Source organism: Alligator sinensis, unplaced genomic scaffold, assembly GCF_000455745.1.
Source record: "Alligator sinensis unplaced genomic scaffold, ASM45574v1 scaffold479_1, whole genome shotgun sequence".
Classification (NCBI taxonomy): domain Eukaryota; kingdom Metazoa; phylum Chordata; order Crocodylia; family Alligatoridae; genus Alligator; species Alligator sinensis.
Window position 1 is genome coordinate 550,278 of NW_005842324.1, and position 20,185 is coordinate 570,462.

Consider the following 20,185-nt stretch of genomic DNA (forward strand, 5'->3'; position numbering starts at 1 on the left):
AGGGGTGGGGGCCACTGGGCCCCTTGGCCAATCAGCAACAAGGGGTGGGGCCACCACCTCCCTCCCTCCTTCCCTGGATGGCTTGGAACCCCTGTCCTCCTGGCTGTGCACTACTATCTCTAGGCACAGCCAATAGAATCACGAGGACAAATGATTGACATGCATTTCCAGCAACAAACTGAAAAACTGGACGTTTTTCTGTCCGTTCCTTGTTCAGAAATGGACAAGAAACTGTGTTTTAAAACAGGATGGTCTGGTATAAAACAAGACCAATGGCCACCTTAGTGGGGGTGCCCCCAGGGTACAGCTGCTGTCTCTGCCCTGCCCAGAGAGGCAGGAGGCCGTGGCTAGCAAGAGGCCAGGCTGCCCCTCCGCTGGTGCCTGCCAGGTGGGCTTGCCCCCCCTCAGGGGCAGTAGGGAGCAGGGAAGTGCCTCCTGCCCTGGGCTAGGAGCATAACCCCGAAATTTTCAATCGATAAACATCAATAAAAATCGACAAAGGCAAAGAAATGGTAAAGAATATGAATCAATTATAGCCATCAAAATTATAAGGAAAAAATTAAAAATTCTGCCAGTGACCAGAGGCCATCCAATTAATTATTAAAATGAACTTATTTTAATCTTTTGCTTTAAAATATTTTATTCTCTTTCAAAATAACCTGGCCTCTAATGTGCACATTTTGTCTTGCAGCTTCTCTTTTGAAAGGATTGAAACATGCAAACATTGTGCTGCTTCATGACATCATTCACACCAAGGAAACATTGACACTTGTATTTGAATATGTGGTAAGTAAAATTAAATTAAAGTTATAGTTCATGGTCCAGGGTACATTAGAAATCAGTGGAAAAGCCCTTATTAACTTCAGATCAGGCCCACAATAACCCATTGGTTTCACCAGGAGAATGGAAGGGTGCTGTTTTGTTCTGGAGTATACTAAAAACGAAAGGCTAACTACAGTACTCCTGAATTCAGAGTCAGTTAGGAGACTAAAGAGCACATCAGGTCACTGTAATGCTAAATTGACTTTTCAACTGGTTTATCAGTCTGCTTTCTGATCGTGGCTTATTTATTCAATCACTTTCCTTAGTGTCAAGGTGGGAAGCAATTTTAAAATAGGTGGAGCAAATAGGATTACAGTGTTCCACAGGTAATTTCTATATCAAAAATAATGTGCTAAATTAAAATGGTTGTTGTTGTGACTAACTAGTGCACAGTTTCTGAAAAACCTTCTTTAGTAAAAAGCGTCACTAAGGAAAGTCTGATGCATGCAATTTAGACTTCATAGATTTTTCCCCCTTGACTGGTGTTTCAGCTATTAATTAAAACTTCAATTTGCATAGTACACAATGTAATAATCTAATTGTGTTCAGAGTATTACTTTCCAAAGTCTTGGGCTTGAACTCCTAATTAATCTTTCTACATTTTTCTAAGACAAACATATGGTATTTATGTAGAACTATTTTAGCATTTAACTGTGGAATCACACTATGTACCATCATAATTAACCTTCCAGTTTTCACAGATGGATCTAAGAACATGTAATTTATAAGAAACAAATAGGTCTAAGAGAGATTTGATTTGAAATAGAGTATCTGTTATTGTATTATAGTCAATAAGGTTCTGCATTTGTAACATGAAACGATTATTGTCTGTATTTGTAAATGAGAGATACCATGACTGATTTTACTATAAAATCAGTGACTTGGACCAATACTTGAGAGAGAGAAAGAGGGGGGATTTTTTTGTAACATTTCTTAATTTTTATAGGATGAAGTATACTTTTTGTCATCTGAAATAAACATTCACTTTGCCAATTGACATATAAATGATTTTAATGACCCAGATATTTGGGTATAGTAGCATACATAGCAAGTTTCCTACCTTAGGTGTAGAGACATCAGCTCAAATCTAACACATTTTCGTTTAAAGCAGTGATTCCAGTGTCCCTAGCTTCTAAACTGAATTAGCATTGGAGTAGTGATTATATTTAATGTTCTATAATGTGCAATGGAGATTTATTGCCATTAGTTTACATGAATACAGTGTGCCATTATTATATCAAATACTGTGTTTAGCAATGGATAATGTTTTCCATGAAAAATTTAATGGAAGGTTTTGCTTTCCTTCTATAGTAAAGATTATTTAGGGATTAATCCTGCAAAAATATATGCACTCGTAATTTTATGCAGTGGATAGGGTTGTAAAAGGTATATTCACTGAATTCACTTTTTAAATTGATTTCCAAGGTACAGGCCTTAGGACTTAACCCTGTGAGGGATTGAGCACCCTTTACAACTTTTAAGAAGTAGAGTGTACAGGACCTTGCAGGCCTGAGGCTGTATTTTCTGGTTGCCAAATTACAGCACTCAATCTCATGAAGTCAATTCAATAACAAAATAAAGCCTCTCTGGAGCACTAGTTATGTGCTCCTGATGACCCAACCCTGTAAGAATGTGGGCTGCAGTGCTTTGCACCATATGCAGCTTTTGGATGGTCTTCAAGGGCAGCCCCACCTAGACTACTGCAATGCGTTTTATACTCAAGGTTTCAAAGGCATGAGAATCCAAGGGCGGTGCCTGTCACAGAATTCAAGGCTCCAGTGCTCCAGTGGGGATGGCCTTTGGCAGCAGGAGGCAACCAATGGCTGTTCTGACACAATGCCTTTTACCTTGCTATTGCTGGGCCCAGATCCAGCCTGCAAGGAGCGTTGTGGTCTGAATCCAGCCTGGGGGCGGAGAGAGGATGAATTCGACTTGTCTGCAGTGAGAGAAATTGGATTTGTGTCTAGTTCACTGCATTTGAGTTGGTTACACAAGTTGCTAAAGCTGTGCCATGCCTGCTGTTCCTATGTGTTAAAGTTCACGTATCACTTTTAACAAGAAGTGGGGTTTCTCATGCTGCTCTTGCTTAAATATTTTACCATTCTTTAGTACCATATTTTGCTGGCTTGGATGATAACTGATTACTCCAGAAGCAGTTGCATTCCTATAGAATATAATATAATGACTTGTTTCACAATGTTTTGAGTGTGTTTTATACAGGGCATTCAAAATAATTTAAGAGCGGTGTATCTCAAAGCAAATGAAAAATATTTTTAACTTAGTGGAAACATCTTTTACTTTTTGTATTCATTACTACTGAAAAAGCTGTTTTGTGGCTTCCAAGGTTGCAGATGCTAACAAAAGCCTATTCACCAGCACACTGTGATGGAAGAGCATGACAGTTCATTCCAGAGTTGTTCCCCTCCCACATAGGGCCTATTCAGAAACAGTATATATGACCTTATGTGATGTGCCAGCTACAAAAGTCTGTGTATTGATACTGAGCCAACTTAGCTAGAGGAAAAGATTAATTTTTCAGGTGAGAACTGCAAAGCTATTTGAACAAGGGTTCACAGCTGCTCTGATTAAACTTGGCACTAGCTGCTATTAATAGTTCATTTGTTTGTTTAAAGGGAAGGCAAATTCATCTATGACCATTTAAACTACTTTTAACAACCTACAGAAATGTAGCTACAAGCTTAGTGTAATGCAGTATGTAAATGGTAATGATATGTATAGTATTACATGTACCAGTAATTATGGAAATACATTATCTGTAACTGGATGACTACATTATGTCTATACATGGCATGTGAAAAAGTGAACTTGTGTAACAATTCTTTTTATTATGCTTTTAATATTTATGAACAAGAATTGAAATGAGAACAGATATATGTATAATTGAAAATATGATTTGGAATGAGTAATAATTATATTTCTGCCTCAACTATGCTATTAGCAAGAAAAAAAACCCAGACTTACATATCAGTGCAATTTAAAATCATGTATTTTCAGTTACCTTGCCTATTTTAATCTTTGTGTGTGTCTGTATTATTTTTTTTAATTATTTTCATTGAAGAAAAAAGTTAATTTTCATTAGTTAATTACAAGAGCTGAAATATAGCTTGTTTAAGCAATGGATTAGTTTAATAAATTACAGTCATTCCTGTTTATTTTTTTTCCTTTGGCAAAAACAGGCAAATGTTTTTTGCCTGTTTGACATGAACATTGATTGGTAAATTCAACTGCATTGTTTGTTAAAATTAAAAGATCTAAATTTTTTAAACTAACTTCTTACATTGAGGGTCAATATTAAGATACCTTAAAAGGTCCTAATGTAAGAAAATGGTGGCCACCTGCCATCTGAAAAATCAAGTCAAGCATTCTAACTCAGAGCTTCATAGAAAATAAAATTGGGAGAGACCTCAAGAAGTCATCTAGTTCATCCACTGCCCCAAGGTAGGGATAACTTTTAATGAAACTGTTCTTGACAGATATTTTTTAATCTGTTCTTCAAAACTTCCAGTGGCAATCTATCATCACTTTACAACTTAGGTCAAACTATTATGACCTGTTTACTAGTCTATTCATTGATAATAAAGCTAATATTTAATGGTTGATATGTAGTAAAAGCAACATAAATAGATCATGCTTTTCAATTTTTGTGTGCCACTCCTAAAGGTCTCAAAGCATTTTACAGACAGTACGTATTTGGCTGAAATCTGGCCTTAGCTGTCTGAGATCTTCAGAGGGTCAGAAGAGCTAATGGTATTGGATAAGGCCTCTTTCCACTCTTTCTTTGGAGGGAGCCAAAAGTAGTGTCTTCCTCATCCACCTTCTTTTGTATTGTGGTGGAAGAAAGGGGAGGGCAATCTTTTTGTATATGAGCAAAAGTAGAGAGACCACTGCCTGGGAGCTATTCACTAGGGGTGTGCAAAGGAAGCAGTATTTGATTCAGATTTGGCCTAATTCAGGAGACAGCAATTCGATTTGCTGATTTGGATTACTGTCCCAATTTTGGTTTGGCTGAAACTGAATCTGAAGATTTGATTCGGATTCGGAGAATCAGCAATTCAGCTGTAGACACAGCTTTATATGTTTTTTTTACGTACCTTGAGGTACTAGGTGCCGCTCATGAATGCTGAGATGGTGGGGCAAATGGAGCATCCCACAGGAGTTGGGGGGTGGGGAGGTTCCCCGCGTGCTTGGCGGGAGACCCAGAAGTGGACCGGAATTACTTCTGGTTCACTTCAAGGTCCACCACCGAGCATGAGGGGGACCCCCCCCACACTCCTGTGGGACAGTCCATCCACCCCACCATCTCAGCTTTCATGAACTATACACCTTGAGGTGCATAGAAAAAACATAAAGCCATGTCTATGGCCGAATCGTTGAATCTCTCTGAATCTCTCTGAATTGATTCGGAGAGATTAATAGGTCTCCTGATTCGATTTGGATTCAGAGATTTGGCCAATTCAGCGATTCCCTCCTCTGAATTGAATCAGCAACCAAAGCTTCTCACAACCCTACTATTCGCCCCCTTGTGTGGGGCTGCAGAGCTGATGTTCTGTCTGCTATTAGAAAAGCCTCAGATCCCCAGCTTTTAAACCAAATCTCAGCTCCTCCTGCTGTTTCCATTTCAGTTTACTTTTACTTGGTATGAGATACCACTTCAATAGGCAAAATGAAATGAGATCTCTGGAGGAGCAGGGCATTCCCAAATATGAGCAGAGGGGAAGAGTTCTCTGTCTGCTTTCATCAAAGAAGGGAGACCTGCCTTTCCTACTTCTTTAAATCCTTGCCCCTAAGGTCTGTACACTGATGGTTACTATTTAAATTATACCACCAAATGAAAGAGGCACAGAATGAGGCCAGAGGAGTAGAGGGAGAGGAAATCCTATATATGGAGCACAAGTAATAAGGGAATACTGCTCTTGGGAAGACGTTGTTTTTTCAAAACTTCTTTTAATGAACAGGTATGAGACCAGAACCTGCTAATTCCCAAGTGCAGCCAGGTGATAGAAGCAATGGAAGTCCTTGAGGAAGTGAAATTTCAGACAGGATTTCTGTAGGAGGGAGAAGATGGAGGCGCAGTAGGAGTTGGTAGGGGGAAAAAAAGGAATGAAGTATGAAAAATAGACAATGCGGAGAGTGAGAGAGGATTAGGCACAGCACATAATTAAGGGCTTCCATGAGGCCAAAGGATAATGAAAAGGGTGTTTCCCCCATTACAGACTTCATGGAATCTGAAGGGTTTCTATTGCTGTTTTCATATCTCCAACTAAAACTAGAAGCATTGATTAAAGCATTAGAAACTCTAGCAAAGGTCTTTTAGAAGTAATGCTGAAGCCTTCTATTTTAACACTTTAAAACTGTTTTTTACATTAAGAATGTTTCTGAGAGTATCATCTTTACAGCTATAATGAATAATAGGGCCTAACAGTTCAACATTTCATACATGTGCCTGACTCAAGATCCATCTATCTCTATATGCTGAGATTTTCTTTTTGCTCATTATGTTAATAGAGATGTTTATAAATAGCTCCTTAAGGATTGAATAAATGATTAATACATGTTTTAATGACTGGGTAATCAATTGTAATAGTCTAACAGATCAGCAAGTTGTTTATAATGCCAGTTATAACAGTTCATATTGACCTCTACTGATATTTTCATAACCCCAGTGAATATTACTTGTCTCTGTACTATGTTTTATGTCAATTACTAATTAACCTGTTATTTCTTAACCTTTTAATTAACTGTTTATAAATTTACTTAGTATAAAAATGTTACCCAAAAACTAAACATTCATGGAGACTCACTGTATTTACTTGAACATAAAATGACTTCCCAATAATTAGATTCTATACATGGAAATTTTATAAATTTATCTAATTATTGGAGGTTTGCTTTGAATTGTTCCTCTTCTCACTGCTACAGCAAGGAAAATAAATCTGGGGTGTTGGGTAGCCCTCTTGCTCTCTGCCTCCCCCCAGCTTCTTCCCCCTGAAGGCCCTTCCTCCCCTCCTTACTGTCAGACCCTACTTTTCCTGAGTACATGGAAGCGAGGACCAAATCTGAAAACACTGACCTTGAAAGAAACATACCTGTAGTAATTTGCATACAGTAGATTAGCCATGCACTTGGTTAATCCAGAATTGATGTATTTTACCTTTTTTCCCTCAAACTGCTGCAAGTTTTAGCACAGGCACTCCAGAAACACACTTTAAAGCAGCACTTTGGCACCTACTTATATATAGTACAAACTATGCTTAGTCCAAAAAAAAAAAGTTCATGATTTACCTTATAGTTCATTGGGATGGGGCCCAGAAGAGTCAACAACATTCCATGAATTGGAAAATTCTTGGAAAATATTTGGACTAAATTTCTTGCATTGCAGCAGTATCATGAAGTCACCCATTCCACTAAACTTGATTTTTTTCATTGTGTAAATAATTTTCTGTTGTTTAGACCGGATCTCCATTTACTATAAACTTTCTGAAATAACTCTTACAATCTCATTGTAGTGATTGGAGCACTTGAATTTAGGGGGGACTTGGTGGCAGCCAGGGAGGACTTGGTGGTTGCCCATAAATATATAAGGGTTGTACACCAGGAACTGGGAGAATGTCTGTTCACCAGGGTACCCCAAGAGAAGACAAGGTCTAATGGTCACAGACTCCAGGAAGACTGTTTTAGACTGGACATAAGGAAACACTTCTTTACTGTTTGAGTTCTCGAAGTCTGGAACAGATTCACCCCAGAAGTGGTGCAAGCACCTACTCTGGATGACTTTAAGGCACATTTGGATGCTTATCTTGCTGGGCTCATTTGACCCCAGCAGACTTCCTGCCCCTTGGGTGGGGAGTTAGACTTGATGATCGTGCAAAGTCCCTTCCAGCCCCTAATGTCTATGAAATCAGTGCTATGGTGACCCCACCAGCTGCTGAGTATGTGAGCAACTCAGCATTGCTCAGTGTGTGTGTGTGTGTGTGTGTGTGTGTGTGTGTGTGTGTGCGCTCTAGATACCCCCCCAAAAAAATCCACGTGCTAATTAGCCCTCCACTCATAATTGGAATTGTGTGTTCTTGTCACAAGTCCTAGGGTTCTCCAAAAATTTATATGCAGATCAGGTGCAGGGCAACCTGGTCTGGTGAGTGCGGCCACACTAATCATGTGTGACAGGCTGAGAGAGAGGGCGACAGAGGGATTCTGGGTGAACTGTTTGGGGCCCCATTAAGTGATGTTTGCCAGACATTTTAGACTGGTGAAGAAACAGGAAACGGAATAATTGGAAATGGGAAAGAAAGGTGCAGCTCAGCTGTGATGGTGAAGAGGAAGTTGAAATGTATGCAGTGTAGTGGCTCACTATAACTTGAAAGAGTTGTGCTGAGGGAGACTGTGCTTAATGGACACTACCGTGTATCTAATTCAGATGGGCTGTACTAATCTGTCTTTGTGGTAGGTTCCCATCAGTATGGCTACCCAAATTGAGCCATTTGTTTTTATAGTCATGTTCAGTGTTGTCTGTATTTAATGAACTTTATAGCTAGTTTCCACTACTTTGTACATGCTGCTTTTGACAGCAGTTTAAGGATAGACATTATTTTAAATGCCGTTTCCTTGTATGCAAATGTAGGGCAAGGGGCTTTTTCCTTATGTTGATGGGGGGAAGGGGGCAACCTTGTCTTGTATTTGAGTAAATATGGTTGTTACTGAGCCATACGCATATTCAGATGAAATACTGAGAAAGAAGCCAGCTGCCCTGACTGTTGGCAAACCTCATTTGGAATTATTTCTTTAAATGCAGTACATTTAGCAAGTTAGTTTCTAGTCTCTCTAGTTACTTAAGCATATGTTTACCTTTAAAAAATATGAACACTTAGATTAAAGTCAGTAAGAATAGTCATATCCTTAAATGAAGTGCATGCTTAAGGTGCCTTCCTGGATCAGGGACTGCATTAGAAATGTGTATTTGTTTAAACAGGTATTTTAAAATCATGTTTTCCATATCTGAGGTCCCTAAATTTGTTCTTTATGAATGGCATATATACCACAAACATCATTCTGACTGCACCTGTCTTCAGTTTTCATGATAAACAATTGTTACTACATTCATAGTCTAGGATCAAAATTAATCTATTTTCTCAGCCAATACAACAGATAATCTAATCCAGGGGTTGGCAGCGTTTTTGGGCAGAGTGCCAAAAACACCCTTAACCTCGACTTGTAAGATAGTGGCATGCGAGGGGCTGGGGGTAGGGGAACTGTGACGGGCCAGATCTTTGCTGTGGCAGTGCAGTTCTGGCCACTTCCCCGCCTTCTGCCCCGAGGCACACGTGCCAAGCAGAATGCCTTTGTGTGCCACTCTGGCATATGTACTAGTGGTTACCTACCGCTGATCTAATCCAATCTAAGTTTTAAATAATGTTGATTATTACCATTGTTTGTTCCTGAGGATCTTTACAGTGAGAAACTGTATCTAATTTGACACAGAACTTTTTAACTGAATAGCCCTTTTGCAGTTAAAGGAAAGAAGAAATCATTTTGCAACACAGTTACTATGTTTCTGAATCCAAATTATGTATTTCTTAGAAAAACACATTTTCCATATTTTATCTTTCTTGAAAGCAGCAGTCATTTTTCTTCTTGATTGTACTTTTCACATTCAGTTTAATCAGATTGACTGGAAACTTATACAAGAAAAAATCTTCAAATAAAAATTAAAAACCATCTGGTAAAATTTAACTAAGATTAGGACAAAAAAGATAAATAATTTCAATTACCTACAAGTTATGCCTTCTACAATTTAAAACTTCGTAAAAAAGCCAAGCTACAAATGACAAAATTCAAATTTCAATAACAATTAATGTAGCCAGAACTTAAAAGAAAGATTTGTTCATTTCCTGGTTGTCTTTTTTTGTATGTTCTTCTACTTTGTGTAGCAGTGAGATAAGATTTGCATGAAGCATTTGTACTTTGAGCTCCCACACAGTCCAGAACTCAAAGCATGTATTTCCTGAGAAGCTTGCGTCAACACTAGGAAGGTGCACTGACTATCAGAAACAAGTTGTAAGACAGACATGTGGCCACTACAATTTTGAGGGGTGTTTATTACCAAAACTTTTAGATGTCATTCTGTATTTAAGTCTTCGCCCTCTTAAAACAAGTATTTTCACAAACCTGGCTCTTCCTGTCCTGAAGACCAACTGTGATTCTGAAATCTCTGAGAAAACCTTGGTGAACTTGGTGATTTACTTTCCAGGTTCTTTTATTCTGTGGTTACTTGGTATAGTGGCTTTTACAGTTAAGTTTCTTCCAGGACTTTAGTTATGACAACCTGTTAATTGTAACTTTGTTAGAAATTCTGCTTTGGTGCTGAAAATTCTCAGGCAGCCTTTCAACTTAACATTCAGCCTTTTTTTCAAATACACTCTGAGGTATGAAGCTATGTATTTTAAAATATGCATTTTGGTGAACTCAATTAAAAAAAAGACACGTTTTTTTATATCATAGTATCATAGTGCTTAGGGTCGGAAGGGACCTAAACAGATAATCAGGTCTGACCCCCTGCCCTGGGCAGGAATGGGTGCTGGGGTCATATCACCCCAGCCAAATAACTGTCCAGCCTCCTCTTGAAGACCCTCAAGGTAGGAGAGAGCACCAGCTCACTTGGGAGCCCATTCCAGAGCCTAACTGTAAAGTAATGTCTCCTGATGTCCAGCCTGAACCTCTCTCTAAGAATTTGTGGCCATTATTCTTAGTAACCCCAGGTGGTGCCTGGGAGGACAGCCTTCCCCAATTCTCACTGGTACCCCCTGGTAAGTTTGTAAAACACCACCAGATCACCTCTCACCCTTCTCTTGTGGAGGCTGAATAGGTTCAGGCCCTTTAGCCTTTCTTTGTTGGGCCTGCCCCACTGCCCCTTGACCATGCGAGGAGAATTTCTCCTCTGTCATTTCACTCACCTTTACCCAGCTGGGACTTGAACACAGATCTCCCACACGGGAGGCAGAAAATCTACCACGGCCACCACTGCTATGCACCGTATGCATCTTTCCAAATAGATAGTCTTATTGAGGGATACATTTGCTACAGTATATTATAAAATAAAAGTTATCAGCATGTAATAAAGACCTGTGGGTAGGTCCTCAGCTTGTATAAGTGTTACAGATCAATTGACTTCAAGGGTGATAGTTCCTGAGTTTACAGAAGCTGAGGGCTGGCTCACTGCTGTTGGGCATGCCAGGTAGAAATTCTTGCTACTTTCAGCTATGATCCTAACTGTCTACCTGTAACAGCTTCATATATATTTTTAGTTTAATCTTTTTTCATAATAGTGAAAAACAATGTTCTTTTCACTTTGCAATATGCAGATGATTTCAAAATGATTTACAAGAAAAAGTGATTTTTTCTAAGAGGTGTTGGAAGGATATTACTATATGCAACATTGGTGATGCGTAGCAGGTGCATATGACCCCCTGAACTTGGCGGTGCACCCGCTGCAAAAAGCACTGCCAACGCTGCAGGTGGTGCCTGTGAGCAGTTGCCACTTGCCACCACCCCCCGCCGCCAACACTGCTGCGGCTGCCCATGGGAGCTCACCATGGCCCCCACCCCAGACTCTGGGGGCACACAATGTTCATGATATGCAAGGTAGGAAGAAAACAGGGTAGGGTGACATCTTAGGGCAGGGACGGGAAGTTATTTTGGGTGGAGGGCCACTTACTGAGTTCTGGCAAGCTGTCGAGGGCCGCATGGGTAGCCCTGTCCCTTGATAGGTGCCCCAACCCCTGGTTGCCATCTTGGGACTGGAAGTTCTGCCCCAACCTCTGACCTTTGTCACCAGAAGTGCTTCCCCTTGGCCCTGAAAGAGTACTCCTTTGGGGAAGAGGGTTTGCTATCTTAGAACTGGAAAAAAACAAATTATGTACTAAAAATCAAATACCCATAATAATATTTTTAAATTTAATTAAAAATATATATTTGTGTCCTGATTTGTGTGTGTTTGTGTTGTATCCATAGAAGTGATTCCATAATAACACAAAATGCAGTCTTACTCTTGTATAATGTGTGGGGTGTGCAGGGGTGTCAGGGGGTATGGGTGGTGGGTGGGTGTGGGGTTTATGGGGAGCTCTGTGTGTGTGTGTGTGTGTGTGTGTGTGTGTGTGGGTATGGTATTTGTGGGATGTGTGTGGAGGAGGATGTGGCTGTGGGGTTTGCGGGAAGAGTTTGAGGGTATGTGGGGTGTGCATGGGAGCCCCCTGCATTTTCCCCCCTGAGCCAGTCAGCACCCATCCCTCCTCTGCAATAGCTCAGAGTCCAAGTGCCCTTATGCAGCTGCTGAGATCCAACCTTGGGGGAGCCTTCCCGGCTTCCGGCACCCCATGCTGGGTGGTCCCTGCCAGCTTGTGCTGCCCCCAGCAGCCTTGGCTGCACCCCTGCACTGCCCTCCAGGCTGGTCAGTCCTTTCCCGGATGGCCCCTGGATTCCTAGTGGCTGCAGGAGCCCCCAGAACACAAAAGTGACCGCGAGCACAATCTTGCTCCTGGCAGAGCCTCCCTGTCCATCCTGGGGCTAGAGGGTGAGCTGCCATGGGCCTCCAGGCCTGTGGTGTGTGGGGGAGTTGGGCCTTCTCCCACAAGGTGGTGCTGCCTCCCAGGGCCAGCCATGGGGAGGGGCATCTGGGCACTTTCTGCCCAAAAGCCTCACAGCTGCTTTTGCACTCTGGTGGCTCCTGCCGCTGCCAGGAGGCTGGGGGCTGCTGTGGAAGCACCTGTCTGGCCCCGGGGCCAGCTCTGGGGCATACCCAGGGCTGCTGGGGGTGGCATGAGCCAGTGGGGACAGGGTACTGAAAGCCCAGGGAGGTGGGGCAGAGGTTAGGTCATGCTCCTGAGGCTTGGGGCGGCAGTGGCTCAGCTGCCCCCCCAGTGCGTGCCACTGCCCCAGAGGGAAGGACTGACCCCCCCTGCACTGCAGGGGCCGGCAGCCCACTGGCAACTTGCCCCTCAGCCCTGGGATGGGCAGGGAGGCTTCGCCAGGAGCAGGATGGGGCTAGCAGCCACTTTTGTGCTCCGGAGGCTCCTGTGGCCTGCCTGGGTTCTCAGCACCCCAGGCCGGGTTCCCACTGGCTCATGCCACCCCCAGAGGTCCCAGGTGCCGCACTGTGCTGGCCCCAGGGCTGGACAGGAGCTTCCCTGGTAGCCTCAAGGCTCTTGGTGGCCTCAGGAGCCTCCGGAGCATAAAGGCAGCCATGGGCCCAATCCTTCTCCTGGTGGAGCTTCCTTGCCTGTCCCAGAATTGGAGGGTGAGCTGCCGGCAGGGCCCTACAGTGTGGGGGAGGCTGAGCCATCCCCCTGGGTGGTGGTGCTCCACTGGGGCCTCTTCCTGCCCCAAGCCTCAGGTGTGTGATCTAACTTCTGTGCCACCTCCCTGGGCTTTCAGCGCCCCATGCCGTGTCCCCACTAGATTGTGCCACCCCAAGCAGCCCCAGGCACCCCCTGCATTGCCCCCAGGGCTGGATAGGCCTTTCCCCAGTGGCCCCGGGCCTCCTGGTGGCAGCAGGAGCCCCCGGAGCATAAAAGTGGCTGCGTGCCCAGTCCAAATCTCTGCTGGTACCTGGCTCTGGGCAAGTACGGGGTGCATGGGGTTGGGGCTTGCAGCTGGTCCCCACCTGTACTGCAGGGCTGGGGTGGGGGGGTTGGGAGTGAGTGTGCAGGAGCCAGTGACAGCCGGGCAAGAGCGTGGGGCCTGCGCTGGTCTACTGGGGCCAGTGCTGGCATGGCCCAGAGCAGGGTAGCAGGAGCACGGGGTCCTGGCCCATAGGGGCTCTGTGGAGCTGGGCCGGCTCCCCCCTCCCTGCTGGTGCAGCCCAGCCTGGGTCCATAGAGCCCTGCTAACCCATGCTCCACACTCCTGGCACCGTGCTTTGGGCCCTGCCATCGTTGGCCCCAGGGCACTGGTGTGGGCCCCACGCTTCCACCTAGCTGTTGCTGGCTCCCTCGCACCCGCTTTCTCACAGCCCCCCTACCCCAGCACCATGGTACAGGCAGGGACCAGCACGCTCAGCCCCAACCCTGCACACCCCATGTTTGCCTGTCTGGGCAACAGGATCCTGGCTATTACTGGCTTCCACATGCCTGGTTGCTCCTGGCTGTGAGGCTGGATCATGGGACTCAGTACGAGCTGGTCTGGCCCAGCCCCGAGGGCTGGGGTGATTGCCCGCAGTCCTCCCCTGCCTCCCTGTGCCCCCGCTCTTACCTGAATTTCCCACGCCAGGCACAAACAGCACCACAGTCCCAGGCTAGAAGCCTCTGCTAGGCAGGGCTGAGGCCGGGGCTGGGTAGGCCTTGCTGTTTCAGGGTCCTGTTATGGCTTCCCCTGGGTCCTACTGTCCCTGGCTCCTGTCGGCTTTGACAGGAGCCAGGGGCAGATAAATATTAATCTAAGAACATTTTAGGGGCCCTGTGGGCCAGATAGAATGGTCCTGGTAGGCCGGATGTGGCCCGCGGGCCGTATTTTGCCTGCCCTTGTCTTAAAGAGTAACTGGTTCAGAAAGTGCTAAATGGGATCTTTTAGACTGAGCACTGAGTCCCATTGGGTATAATGGTTTTCTTTAATTTTTACTAATCTGTAGAGGAGCCTTTGGGAACCCCATAAGATTGGGCCCCTAATATAGTCCATGGCCTGTTGTGACCTATTTATAAAACTTTTCTAAAAAGGTTACATGAATGTATTGTCTCAAATAGTATATAATGAGAAGTTATAATTCCTATTCCATGATGAGATCTTTGAGCTTTAACATACTTTAAATTAAAACTATATAGGTTTATTTTTTGAAAAGCATCTTAACAAAAATAAATAAATACATATGATTAAATAGAAAAAATCTGATTTAAATAAGAAAATCATAATTGATTTTTATCCACCCTGCTTTGTTTCTAAGGGTACACACAAGTGATACATTTAGATTGACCTAACCTAGATTAGGTCAATCTAAATGGCCTGGTATGCAAGTGTTCACAAGGCTTAAATCACCCTAAAAAATGTTGCGCCTAAAGTTAGCTCAGAGGTGAACTAACTTTAAACCAGCATGGGTTAACCTGATTTTAAAATAGGTTAATCTATAGCACAGCCTCAGGGGTGGGAAAGCCCAGCCACTTTCTACAGCCTCAGACTGTGTTGTTTGAACCTATTTTTCCCTTCTTGTGGACTCACCAGCCACCTCTATGCACTCATCAGCTTCCCCTTTGCCCCAACTTACTTAACTCTGGTTGGCTGTCCTGGCAAACTCCTGTACATGGCAGAACCTGACTCAGGTTAACATGATTCAGAGTTAGCTGCCTAACCTGAGTAGGGTTGTTTGAAGGTTTGTTTGCAGCCAGGTTTGTGCCACGCTGTTCTACCTTCTACCCTGACTTTATACTAACACAACTATCAATACCCAGGAAAGGAGAAGTCATGTAATTAAGTAGTATCCCCATTTTCTGTATGAGCAAAGTGAAGAAAGTGATTTGCATGAGCTTGTAGTTAGAGGTGCACCAATACACTGGTGTGATATCAGATTGGTACTAATATAAAGAAAATCGACTGTATTGGAAAACGGCTTTTTTCCCCGATGTGGCTGATTAATGCCCTATGCATTTGTGCAGCTGCAGTGCAGCACATCGGTGGTGAGGAGCACAGCCTGGCAGTGTGGAGAGCTGCGTGCAGCTGTTAAGTCTGTTGTGATTGAAGGGGAGGGGGAGGGAAGGGGCATGGGGGTGGCACAGATCAAGGCCACTGTGGGAAGGGAGGGAGTGGGGCTGGGGTGGGGGCCGGGGCAGGTGCTGCCCAGCTGGGTTGGGGTTGGGCATGTGTCGGAGCTGTGTCTTGTCCAGGGGGTGTGAGAGGGTGGGGGTGGCTCCCACTGCTGCGTGCACCCTGGGAAGGCATAGGGGCATGTGCCTCTAGTTCTGCGCATGGGGGAGGGTAGGCTGCAACTGTGGGCGGGGGTTGGGGCTGCACTACACTTTTCCCAGCGGGGGCTGGGCTGGGCAGCACTTATGGCAGGCGGGAGCGCTGGGAGGGGGGTTTGGGAGAGCTATGGTGAATTTTGGGGTTGCTGCAACCCCTCCTCCAAAGCCTCCTCCCAGCATCACCACTGCCTGCCCCAAGTGCAGCCCAGTCCAGCCCCCACCAGGAAAAGCCTGGCACAGCTTCAACCCCAGCCCACAGTGCCATCCCACCCTGCCCTGCACAGATCTGAGGGCACCCCCCCCCATGTCCTCCCACGGTGCGCATAGTGGTGGGAGCCGCCCTCCCTCCCTGTACCCCCTGGACGAGCTGCAGCTCTGTCCCACGCCCCGCCCCACCCTGACTGGGCAGCACGTGCCCCAGCCACAGCCCCACTTCCTCAGTCACCACAGGGGCCTCTATCTGCCCCCCCCCCCCCGCCCCTTCCCTTCCCCCTCCCCTTCCACCAGACTTACCAGCCAGACACTGCTCTTTAAGTTGCCAGGCTGCGTACGGGAAATTGGATTGGTATTGGCCAATATGCCTCCTTAAAACTTGGGGCTATTGGCCCCAAAATTTTCTATCAGTGTACCCTGAGTTATAGTCTATGGCGGAGTTGAAATCCTTAAGGATATGAGTTTTACAGATGCTAAACAACCTTAACTGACAAGTCAGTGCTCAGGACCTCCTGAATAATCAGACTTGAGCAATTTGAAAGCTCTTTAACAACATGGGCTGTGTGGAGATGAAATGAGAAGCGTGTGTGCATGACTCTTTAAAGTGGGCTAAATACTTTTGCACCACTTTAATGGTGTTGGTGTTTGCATGCCTTGGCGGTATATTGTGCATTAATTCCAGCCGCTGTAGCAAATTTGGCAGCATAATGTGCCTTAAATGACTTGGAGTGCAGTGAACTAAAACTCCTTTGAGGAGTTTTAGTTTGCTGCCCTATAGCTGTGGAGTGAAGCACTGGGCTCCATGCAGCTTCATGGCTCTGCAGAAAGTCCTGCAGGCAGCCTGGCAGCAACCCAGGAAAGCAGGCTCCACCGAAGAAAAGCGGTGAACCTGATCTCCACCCTGCCCCCCCTGGAGCTTGCCTGCCTGCCTGAGCTGCACAGGGGCTTGCTGCTTCCCTCCACGGCTGTGGTGCCCCCCCGGGCCCTCCCAAGCTGGGTGCCTACAGGTGGGTGCCACCTGAGGGGAGGCTTCTGCTGAGGGAAAGCACCAGCACCCCGGGTGCCATGAGATCTTTTGAAGGGTGTGCAAGCTTAGCCTTGTCCACACCTGGCCATTGCCCTACCCTTGCTGTCTGGCCCCTGTGCAAGGAGGTAAGCACTGTAATAAATAAATGGGGTGCTGCTCAATTACAAGTGTTATGGAGGGGTCCTCAAGTCCATAAACATTTTAAGAAACATTGTACTAGACAAAAGATAGTCACATTGCTGAAACAGAACTTTGAATTAAATCTGAGCTTTGTTCTTGAATCTATAACAGTCTTTCTGTGCAGTTTTCCTCAACTGTGAAGTGTACATAATTAAAATTAATTTAATCCCCACCCCCTCCAAATAAGGATAAAATAACCAGTGTTTGTAAATACTTTCACAACCTCAGGTAGAAGTTACTATAGAAGTGTAATGTTTTAAGAACTCCTCTTTACGTGCTATATTGAAGGAGGAATAACACAAGGGAGTTAAAATATTAAGAATGATGTTACTCTAATCTTGTTTTCTATTTCTACATATGGACATAAAGTTACAGTTCTCTTAACAAAATGTGTGTAACTACATTGCACATATACAATGTCTTCAATTTCTGTTTATCTCTTAAAATTTTCTGTAATATTCTATATTGCTATTTCCTGTGAGAACTTTACCTTCAAAGTACATTTGATTGTATTATATTCAGGGATGGATTCAGGAGGAGTATAGTGGGGCAGTTGCGTTCATCTTTAATTCCTGCTTCACCTGAAGCTTAAAAGTGAGTTCCTAACAGTGGCAGCAACATTTCTATTCAGGTATCAGTGACTTAATGGCTCACTGTAATCTACCTGTTTCCTTCTAAACTCTTCATTCCATAGGTTTTAACAACTTTCTTTCCTTTTTAGCGGTCTTAATGTTCCACAAATCAAACTATCTTTTCTTCTGCAATTATGCTGTTAGCTGCTTCTACTAATGGAGCTTTTATTTCACAGTCCTGCAGCCTGTTTTTAACTTTAGCTAAAAAAATTAATTCAGGGTTGGAAGCATTATTTAAATGTAATGGCTATAAAACTAATGAAACAACATCTTTTGATTTTTTTTGCCTAGTTTGTGGTTTTTTATACATTATATATGACACAGCAAATTAATGCATATTTCAATAGTTATTTGTTTTTGCTTCAGTCTTAAACTGAATAATGTAGCCCTGTCCCACTAGTACCTAAATAGAGTTTCTAATTCCTTTTTAATTGGAAAAAACATGTATTGTTTTATATGTGATGGTACATCACACCATCTGGGCCCCCCTTTTCAAAATCCTAGATCTGCCCATGATTACTGTGTATTTTTTATTTTGTTATATAATGGTGTGTGCGCTCATATTTTGAATGTATACTTCTAAACAGAAGAGTCTCATTGGGGGGCATAGCAGGTGAATAGAATATGAAGAAGAGGGACTTTGTATCCTATGGAGAAGTGTGAAGCAAAGCCTTTCGCTTCCTTGTTACCTCTCCAATTTTGTGAAATATGTACATATTGTAATTTATGTCCAGCAACTCCCTCCCAAGTGATGTTTCTGGCTTGTCTAAATATGACCTAAAACTGTGACACACCTCCAGGGGCTATCCATGTGCTTAAAGCAAAAACAGTGTGTAGAAATAATAATAATACATTTTTTTCAACAAATTACCCAAAATGAAAGAATTTTGTATCAACTGTTTTTTCTGAGGCACATTCAGATTTGTTGTATAAATTATGTACTTTTTTCTTCTCTGCAGTAGCACTGTGTATTTCTGAGTAAATTTGTCCTTGCTGCTAGTTTGTGGGAATTCCAAGTTGCCAGAAACATCTGTTAGCAAACTTATTTTCATTAAAGGTGTCTTGTGTTTCTTTTCTTTTCTTTATTTTTTCATATCCCTCACATGCATCTTTCTCGTGCTGCCCAGCCCAGCTGCTGCTGTTGCCACCCAGTGTCTTTCTGCAGGTTGTTTAGGTCTTGGTCTCCAAAATAGCCTGCAGGAGGATTCTTTTTATTGGTATGGCTGATTCCTTCCTTTTCCATATAAGGCAGGAGAGCTTTGTTTTGCAAATATTTCCATTGATTTTCATTGTACACAATCCTATGTCTTTTTTTAAGGCTCCAGAAACTTAAAACGTGATTAGAGCTGTATTTTGGCAGGTTGCTTAGCTTAAAGCACACATTCCATTTAAAAATGCAAGTTAGAATAGATCACAGGCCAGTTAATTTAATTTAATGTTACTGAAACCATTGTTTTTTTTGCTGGTAAATTGTATTGTCAGTTTAAGAATTTGTTAGTGACAAAAGGGAAAGTATTTCAGTCAGTAAAACTGCTAGGGCATAAATAATGTGTGCACCCTTTTTAGCAGAAAAGAATAGCTTGCAACAGTCTTGCTGTCTCAGTGAAACAATACAATCTGTCTGCTGCATGATGTCATTGCCAGAAGCCAAATAGTACAGTTTTTGTTTTAATGGAAGGGCCCTTTCACATTACTGGTTTTACATGATGGGAATGTGGTTGGAAATGCTTCCTTGTTCCATTCACAAGCCCCAGGCTGTCCATGCATTTCAGTTTCAGAAATGACAGCTGAAACCAATTAAGCAATATTATGGGACAGCTAAGTCGCATGTAGATTTATCATGACTGAGGAAGAGGATGAAAAGAATATATTACATGAGAAATAGAAATTGAGTAATTTAATTAAGAGAAAATGGCAGTCATATTATTATAATGCAGAGGATGCTGAAGTAGAGCTCAGTTTATATGATTGACTGCATCTTTAAAAGAGATATTTCCTTGCATTTCTGTGTGAACTATCTTGTATTTCTAACCTGGCTGAAACCATGCAAAATGTTTGGTATTTTAGAACAAATATTGGATACAAGTCTGAGGGCGTACCTAGTTTATGCTGACTCATCTATTCATATTAGCATTCTTCTTATAACCGGGGGGGGCGGCGCTGAATCTTTAACCCTTGTGTAATTTTTTTAAATTTCCATAATATTTTTCTGTAGAAGTAGAATACATAAAGTTTATATAAACTTTGCTCAGCTGGATAAATACTGATTTCCTTTTCCCTTCACAATTGCTTATGCTTGCAAACTCCCACACGTGTGTCTGCAAACATAAGCCAGTGTCTTACTGAGTAAGAAT

General features: G+C 43.3%; 1 protein-coding gene across 2 annotated transcripts in view; it reads left to right on the forward strand.

Moving 5' to 3' along the window:
• Positions 1–20,185, forward strand: part of CDK14 (cyclin dependent kinase 14) — a 624,401-nt gene that overhangs the window by 259,014 nt on the left and 345,202 nt on the right. For both annotated transcript variants that reach the window (XM_014522234.2, XM_025210005.1), the window contains exon 5: positions 692–786. In XM_014522234.2, the coding sequence (XP_014377720.1) occupies positions 692–786 (95 nt within the window). The remainder of the gene's footprint in view (positions 1–691; positions 787–20,185) is intronic.